This window comes from Etheostoma cragini, chromosome 2 (genome assembly GCF_013103735.1).
Source record: "Etheostoma cragini isolate CJK2018 chromosome 2, CSU_Ecrag_1.0, whole genome shotgun sequence".
Taxonomy (NCBI): Eukaryota; Metazoa; Chordata; class Actinopteri; order Perciformes; family Percidae; genus Etheostoma; species Etheostoma cragini.
In genome coordinates this window covers 15617260-15626344 of record NC_048408.1, presented here as the reverse complement: position 1 = coordinate 15626344, position 9085 = coordinate 15617260, and the positions used below count along the sequence as shown (strand labels likewise).

The 9085-nt window shown below is 40.9% G+C and overlaps 1 protein-coding gene across 2 annotated transcripts in view; it reads left to right on the top strand.

Moving 5' to 3' along the window:
• fam184b (family with sequence similarity 184 member B) overlaps nucleotides 1-9085 on the top strand; it is a 24074-nt gene that overhangs the window by 8503 nt on the left and 6486 nt on the right. For both annotated transcript variants that reach the window (XM_034858039.1, XM_034858030.1), the window contains exons 4-11: nucleotides 223-358; nucleotides 732-883; nucleotides 988-1521; nucleotides 2961-3068; nucleotides 3164-3462; nucleotides 4516-4666; nucleotides 8595-8711; nucleotides 8890-9022. In XM_034858039.1, the coding sequence (XP_034713930.1) occupies nucleotides 223-358; nucleotides 732-883; nucleotides 988-1521; nucleotides 2961-3068; nucleotides 3164-3462; nucleotides 4516-4666; nucleotides 8595-8711; nucleotides 8890-9022 (1630 nt within the window). The remainder of the gene's footprint in view (nucleotides 1-222; nucleotides 359-731; nucleotides 884-987; nucleotides 1522-2960; nucleotides 3069-3163; nucleotides 3463-4515; nucleotides 4667-8594; nucleotides 8712-8889; nucleotides 9023-9085) is intronic.

Sequence of the window (9085 nt, the reverse complement as noted above, 5' to 3'; positions counted from 1 at the left end):
CCCCCCCCCCTTCCAAGTCTCTCTTACTTGAGCTCTTTCTCTCCTTTCTTCTTATCTGTGTCAAAGTTGCTGTCGGCTTCTCTCTCTCTCCCTTATCTGTCTTCTTTTTTTCTTGTCTATTCCCTTGTGCTCTTTGTCAATCCACAATACTCCTCTGCATCACCCTCCTTACTTGACCTGGCGCAACCCCCCCACCTCCCCGGCCTTTATGCCTCAATCCAGGACCTGGAAGAGGAGCTGGATCTGGATCGGAGGCGTGTGTCCGAGGCAGAAGGCGTAGCTAAACGGGCGGAGGAGGAGCTTGCAGTTGCTAAGGAGAGGCTACTGCTGCAGGAAGACGAGCTGCAGAGCAGAGCAGGTAGTCTGCAGTCTGTGTCCACACGTCTCCTTACCTGTCTGCCGGAGCTCAGTGCATTTCTATTATTCATGCTGACTCAGCGTTAATTAAGTTTTCACCTCAGGCCATTACACAGAAAATGCAACAAAAGCACATTATTCATCCGCCATAAAGGCAAACAGTTTCATCAAAGTGTCATCATACCCAGTCAGCAAAAATGGCCTAAATTTTATTCATTGCATGAGAATAATTTCTGTTTCAGGAGCTTCCTCAAACAGTATTGCAAGTCCATTCTGCTTCTATAATGCATAATCAATCAATACACGCTCGTGCACACTTGAGTGTTTTTTGGTGTTGATTTGGCATGTGTTCTCTGTGTGTGTGCGTGTATCAGAGGAGCTGCTGAACCGCGGAGGGTGTGAGGTGTGTGTCTGTGCTGAAGTGGAGGAACTGAGGAGCCAGGTGAGCCGTCTGCAGAGCAGGAACAGAGAGCTGGAACTGCAGAGCAGTGGCAGAAACAGCGACCACGCTCGGCAGATACGCCAGGTAAAACACACACACACACACAATGAAGAGCTATTGAATTTCGTTACATTGTACAGGTGTACCCAATAAAGTGGTCATTGAACATGTATTGTATGTGTTCATAGCATGCTGAGGCCCTGTCCAGTCTGCGTTCTGAGATGGTCAGAGCCCAGACAGAGGAGCTGCGTCGCATCCAAAAACATGCCGATGATGAGAGGGACAAACTGCAGAAGGAGATAGAAAAAGAGAGAGAAAACATACAGAAGGAAAGAGAACAAGAAAAGGAAAGGTTTGAGAAGGACATAAACAGACTGCGCAGAGAGAGAGAGGAGGAGAGGGAAGAAGTGGAAGGGATGAAAGAACGTCTGAAGAGAGAAAAGGAGGAAGAGGTCGACCGGCAGAGGATGGAACTGGAGGTCGAAAGGGTTCGCGTTCACTCGCAGTTAGACAAGAACATTGAACAGGTTGAGGTGGAGAGAGCCAATGTGGAGCACAAGCTGGAAGAGGAAAAGAAAAGATTGGTGGAGAAGGCTGAGGAGGACAGGAAACGGTTGAAGGAGCAGGTGCGTAAGGCGATAGAGGAGGTGATGAGGAGGCATGCGGCTGAACTTCACAACGTCCAAGAAGCTCTAAATTCAGAGAGGAAGACCAACCAAGAGGTCAGCACAATGGGGGGGGGGGGGGGGGGGGGGGGGGGGGGGGGGGGTTCTTCCATCTTTTTTTCATCAAAGCATTTGGACTGACAGTAAGAGGACAGGCTGCTTAGTAAAGGAGGACACATAATGTGCACTTATGTTGGAATTTTAAAAAATTGCCTGCTGTTCAGCTGTGGCAGCCAGCTCCTACAGGCTTAGTAATTATATTATATTTGGGTTTAATTATTTTGGAAACAAAGACAAACCGTTTTGAAAAAATAGTTTTTTCTTTCATGGTGTCACAAAGCTATAGTAAGACTACAATCCCTGCATCTGTGTGATGCAAATTTGCTCATGAAAAACTCCTTAGTAACTTAATTGTTAAACCTGATGAAGTTTATAAGATTAAGGATTTAAGAAATCAGGATATTGCAATAACTAGGTTTTGCTCTTTTACACAGTCAACCCTTATCAGGAGTGACTTAGCCCAATATTTTGTAGATATACTGTATGTCATAGGCATGGCCACCGTGCCTATGACAGATCCTTTACTTAAATAAAAGTACTAATACCACAATGTAAAAATACTTTTACTAAAGTAAGTCCTGTATCGAAAATATTACTAAAGTAAAAGTATGTTAGAAACATCAGGAAAATGTACTCACTGCCATTTTAAAACAATCCAAACCGTTCTGTCAATGAACTAAATGTTTAATTGGCTAATCATTTTAGCTGGAATTGTAGGCCTACATATTGTTGGGTAGCTAAATTCATAACAAAACATTCTATTTTATTAACTACAAGTGTTTTCTGTACAATAATCATAATTTGTTGTAAATAGCCGAAAGCTGTCAGATTAAGGTGATGGAGTAAAAAGGACAATATCTTTCTCTGAAATGTTGCGGAGTTGAAGTAGAAATGGGCATGAAAAGAGAAGATTTAAGTACCTCAAATTTGTACTTGATCACAGTACTTAAGTAAATATACTTAGTTACGTTCCACCGCTGCTCATAGGCTTACGACCGCGTAAAAAAAGAAGTGATTTTGTTTTTGTTTTTAGAGGGGATAAAGAGGTATGATTGTGAAGTAATTTCTAATTTAAAAAAAACAAAAGAACAGAAAACATTTCTGAAAAATCAAAGCAAATTGTGTAGCATAAATGTTTTTGGTCTGATCTACTCTCCCATCAATCATCTTGCGACTCCTTTCGGGGTCCCCACCCCCTGGTTGGGAAGTGCTGGTCTTAAAGAGTATGTTTCATGAAAAAAGAAAAAAACTCCTAAATGTAAAAACATAATGACATTTTACTACATAATTGTCTACCCTTTGGCCTTTTTTTAATCATGAATAATTATTAATTAGGCTTAGGAGTAAGGAGATGATACTATGATTGGGTTAAAGTGCTAAAAAGAAGATACATTTTTTATGTAATAATGTTTATTGAGGATGAATTTTCTTGGAAGGTGTGTGCGCGTTTGGATGAAGAAAGGAGGACTGCTGAGGAGCTACGCAGCCAGCTGGAGAGGGAAAGGGAGGAGCTGAGGACACAACTGAAAGATGCCACCACTGAGGTCAGAGGTCAAACTACACTCGTTGAATGTGTGTTTTTTGCCAGAAAATTGGTTGTAATATATGAAGTGAAAGTGAGACGTACCTGTGCTCTCAGATTTGTAGGCTGCAGTCGGCAATCCAACAGCAAGACAAGAAAGAAAAGATAGCTCCTGAAGCTGCAGCCTCATGTGAACCGCAGGGCTCCCGTCTGGAGAAAGAGCTCCATCAGACTCGGAGTCGACTGGCTCGGATGCAGGAGGAGGCAGAGAGGCAGCGGGACAGGCAGCAGAGAGAGATAGCGTCCCTGCGAGCTGACAAACACCGGCTGGAGGAGAAAGTCCTGGAACAGAGCCGATTAAACACGGAGAGAAGTCTTCTAGACCAGAGCCAGCGGCACACTGAAGACCGAATCAGGTAGCAGAATAAACACCCAACTTGCCAGAACTGCTTAGGTCTACATTACAAAACCTCCACTCTGCTAGTGATCTCCCCTCTGCTGTCCCCTGATCACTACAGAAGATCAAAGCTGAAATGTCAATCATTCAAATTGTGGCTCAGAACAACCTGCAGCAATCTTTTCCTCTCTCACGTCCTAATCATCCATTTAATTTGAATGAGCTTTATTGACGGGTAATGTGTTTTACCAGAACAGAACATGCCAAGAAATTAGCTGCAGCAATAAAAATGATGCATAGTGATACGAACAACAGTGTCAGTACATCAATGAAAATCAAATCAATATCACAATCCAAATAAACATTATAGTATTATAGCCATAATAGTTTTCAAAAAAACAATTAATCCTGTCCTGTGACTCCTGTCTCATACCGTGATTGTACATATCTTCTTTTTAATCAATGAAAAAGCCATTACTTACTACAATAAGATGTTCTTCTAACAATAAGGGGTACTATTTTTAGAAGAACGCATTGAAAAAGGAAACACGGAAGCCCACAAGTTTTCAAAATCCAAATTTCAGGAACAGGAGTCTTTTTCTTCGCACAGAAAAGTAAACGGAAATAAAAAAGAGCAAGAGACTGCTCTACGTGGCGAGAGAGAGAGGTGTGAGCGATATATGATCTCAGTGCTAGATGGGAGAAAATCTTACACAACGTAGCTTTAAATAAAACATGACTTTCCTGTTGTGGGGTCTTTTCTGTGAAAAAGGCACACATTCACAACACCTGTAAACTGGAGATATGCAGGTTTCTTCTCCAGAACTAGATCAAGGACTTTCCAAATCTTATAATATGACCAAAAAAACACATTTGCACTTATATGGACATTTATGAAATAATGTGGTTATTACAAAACCTGAAACTTAAAATAATAATCGTCTTTTAAAGTAATCCTTAGAAGCAAAAGACACTATATAACAAGTATACAGTGTAGCAAGAAGAAATGAATTGTACATGTGCATGTAGGTTGACTCACCACCTTACTTCTCGTTCCGGGGCATGCTTCCAGGGCAGAGTGTGAGGATCGTCTCAGAGCAGAGTTCAGAATAGAGATGAATGCCGCCGTTGCTGAGAGCGAACAGAGATGGCAGAACAGAGAGCAGGAGATGCAGACCCAGATATCTGAACTGCAGAGTGAACTGAGCGAGTTACAGTCACAGGTGAGTCTACTACACAAACTACTCGTAACCATTCGTGATTCTTGTTCTCCTTACCTTCAGGCATGCTGATTTTCTCTATCAAAAGCATCTAATTGAAGCTTCATAATCAGACTGAATAGCTTTTTACTGTGTTGTTTATAATTTTCTTGAATTTCTAAAAAAGATAGATGGAGATGTTAGCGGTTAACCTGAGGTCTAAATCTAGTTCAGATTAGCATTGAAAGACACTTCTCTTAAAGTGCCCATTTATGGAAAAACGGGGTGTTCTTTTGTGTCTCTGGTGCTTCCACACACACACAAACTTGGAAAAAAAAGCTATCTATGCTGTTTTGAGTGAGATACGGTTTCTGAATGTCCTCTGCATTCAGCCCCCGGATAAGCTGTTCAAAATCTGCACGGCTTTCTACGTAACTAGCTGAGACGAGGTGGCTAACCGTAACATGCTAGGGATAGCATGCTAGCTCGTTCTCAATGGCAAAACACTGCTACAACACACACTCGTTCACCATAATCTACAAAAGAATTACTTCCATGTCCCTGTTCTGCAGGTATTCCACAAGTATGCCCTCGTTTAGAAGAAGTCTCCCAGCTAATCCTGCCTTGTACTGACCAAAGTTGGACACAGAGTTTTCTAGCTGATATGATCCTTACCTAGCTATTGCGCATGTGCGACTCCCAACAAAGGTAGTAAAGAAGTAAGATGTCTCACTCTGTAGCTAAAACAGAAACTTAACCACACAGGTTAAAAACAAGATCTGCAGCAATGTGCAGTACAGAAAAATATGGTGTTGCCTGCGAAGGCAGTTGTATAATGATCTGTGGTTCTGAGTCTGAGAAAATAACCCCAATGATGTCACATGGGTGTCTGAGCTTTGGCTAGGGTGACCAGACGTCCCGGGTTTGGTGACCTATCCCCGGCTTGATCTGTCACCGATTTTCACTTTGACTGACAGATCCGAAATTAGAATGAAAGAAAGAAAACATTGACCAAACGTAGCCCCTATACGCGCAGGCTCAAGACAGCCAGAGCCAGCGCTGGTCAGGGCTCAGAGATGTTTTAGAATGCCATATTTTACGATGTTAAAAGTACTGATTATTTACATGGAGTCTGGTGGGTTTAGCGAACGCAATTTTGCTTACTTTTATGTTTTAAAAAAGGATCTTAATCTTTAACAGAAAGGTCGACCTCCTTAGAAATCCTTTCCATAATGTTGTCAGACACATGTTGTCTCTGCTGCCAACTGCAGCGATCTCGTTTAATACTGCATCACTGTCAAAGGAAAATATTTCCTCAATAGTTTTCATTGTATCCGATACTCAGTGAGCTGTTGCAGGAACAAGCCTGAAGCAATAAAGCAAATGCTGTCAAATAAATGTAGTTCAGTAAACATTACAACATTCCCCTCTGAGGTGTAGTGGAGTACAAGTATGAAGTAGCAGCAGGGGTGATTCTAGGATCAGACCTTTAGGGGGGCTCAGCCCCTAATGCGAACAGCTCTAGTTTTTTAGTTTTACAAAAATAAAAACATGACGTGATTTGGAGGTATGTAAGCTTCTGAGCTGAAAATGTCCCTGGATTTTGTCTGAGAAATCTGGTCACCTTGGACCAAAGGTTTGACTTTAAATTATTTTATGGTAATTTTATTTTATCTCTCCAGGTTTATTTATTACAAGAGACCTAATGCCACATTTATTGATTTCCTTCTCTATATATTTCCAAATCTTATATGCAAATCAGGGGGCGTGGCTATCCCTCACATTCAGAACACTGCCGTGGGCTCTACCCAGCACACAGTCACCTATTCTGGGGTAACTAGACCACCAACCACCGCTGACCTGACAGAGCACTGCGAGTTGCCGGTCGGTCTGTGTCCACTGCGGGTTGACATAGGGACTGTCCCTTTCTCCAACGCTCCATTGTTCCGACCTCTCAATAACAAATAACAAATGATAAACAAATAAAAATTCCCTTTGGTCCTAGTCCACTAGTCCGACGTCCCTTTGTTTCGAAAAATTAACACCTATGCTCCGACATCTTATTGTTCCAACCATATAGGCTTTTGTGGATCACCTTCCATAACAGCGGCAGGGGCAACGGCAGCGGTCATGCAGCGTAAGCATCCACGGACAGGGGCAGCAGCCGGGCAGCGTACGCGTGCAGGGGCAGCACTATTAGGCTGAATCCCATTTATGCATCTCACCCCTACCCCTTGGCCCTTGAAACCAAGGGGTAAGGGGTAGGGGTTAAAACATAGCCCTATGAAATGCGACACCACTTGGTTACATCACCATACAGTATTGATCACAAACTTCCAAGATGCTGTCTCTCTGTCAAATGTGTTGGTTTTGACAACAGTGTCATATACATTTATATATTCATATATTTTATGTTCACTTTGGTGGTGCACAGGCAGATGTTATCTGTGTAGTACTTAGGTCTGTTTGCAATACATATGTGTTTATACACACACATGGTGTGTTGTATATCTGTTTCAGTTATCACTGTTTTGAATGTCATTGATGTTCAAAAAACATTTTTTTAACAAAAATCTGTCTTTATTGCCCAATAAATTAAACATAACAGGCAAAAACCTTACATAAAATTAGCCCCATGAGCTACCTGTCTTTGTGCACTCTCACTTCGCCAGCCTTTTTTTTTTTGCCCACGGCTGTGTTCTGAATGTGAGGATAGCCCCTAATTTGCATGTAAGAATTGGAAATAAATAAAGAGGGAAATAAATAAATGTGGATTTATGAAATAAAAAGTCTCTTGAAATAAATAAAGTGGACCAAAAGTACCATAAAATAATTCAAAGTAAAACCTTTTTATTGTATTTATCTAACTAGCTTGATTCATTTTTATATCAATATTTACATTTATTTAATTATGTATGTATTTATTGCCTCATTGATTTATTTTATGATTTATTTCAAAGGCATTGTCTTAATGCAGTGGAGCATGTAAGTAATGCACGTAAAATACACACGTGAGCAAGGGTGTTCAACAATCGCGATTATATCAAATCAACAGCCACGTGCAACCTAGCTAACAGGTGAAGAACACAAAATAAAAAAACTAGCTAACTGTGAACTGACAACATAAGTTACATAAGAACATAAGTTCTCAAGGACGCACACATACAATCTCCACCGGCCAGTTATCCCTCAGACAGCAAGTGTCTTTTTTCTTCTCTTTTAATTTCTGCCGTGTGACGCGTGTGTCTGTGCTATTCTCCGACATGCACTCTAACAATCACTGCTTAAAGATGGCCTGTTGTAAAAATGCATTACCTTTTTTCAGACACAAGGTAGTTTAGTTTATATCACTTTTTTTTGTTAGATATTTGATACGAAAAGAAGGAAATGGTTCTTCCATAACATTGCTTTTTAATGTGTGTGAACTTCCCACATTGGGAGTAATTTATATAGTAACATTTTATAGTGATCAATTATCTGTTAAAAAATGTTCTATGCAAAATGTAAAATGTTCTATAAAAAGTAAAGTGGTTCAAAAAAAATCGTAATTGGGTAAAATCGGTATCAGCAGGCCAAACTCAATCAAAAATCAGAATTCAGAATCGGCCTAGAAACTTGTAATCGGTGCATCTCTAATTTTTGCTGCATTATGTAGGATCCTGTGTTTTGGAGCTTGCGTCATACTAGATACTAAAATTCTGTATATTTCAGTTGCATTGATTTGACCGTTCCCCAACGTAATGGAAGTGCAATAATAAATCGTTTGAGTACTCTTTTAATTAGTACCATAAGCCGGTTTTGCTTGCACAATGAAGTCTGTGTTTTATTTATTTATTTTACAAAATCTCATCTGAGTGCAAATTCTTAACCAAATAAAACAAAAAATCTCAGGAGAATTACTATACACAGAGCCTTAAAAAATTCTTGGGTCACAATTTTCTCACCAATGCAGGTGGAGAAAAAGGAGTGCCCGGAAGATGATTGCCACGGCAACCCCGAAATTGAAAGGCTGAGGAAAGAGGTCCAAGACACCAAGGAGATAAACAGGAAACTGAGGAATTTGTTGCAGGTACTAAAATCATATGTACTATCTTTCCTAGGTTTTATCTGTGATGAATAATTCAGCAGCTTTGATGATAGCCCTGCAGAAAAGAGGCATTGCAATGTTATCCTATGAGTATGTGTATGTATCTGTGTCACTTAATAAAGTGCTATTGTAAAAGGACAGCATGTGTGTTGTTTTGAAGGAGCCCCAAACCCAGTCTCTAGGAGAGGAGAGACACAGTCACGCCAAGGCTCTACAGGCGTTAGAGAGACAGGCGAAAGAAGATGTGCTGTCGGAGAGGAACAGACTACAGACAATGCACCACCTGGAGCTAGGTAACAAACACACACAGACACAGACACACACACACACACACACACACACACACACACACACAC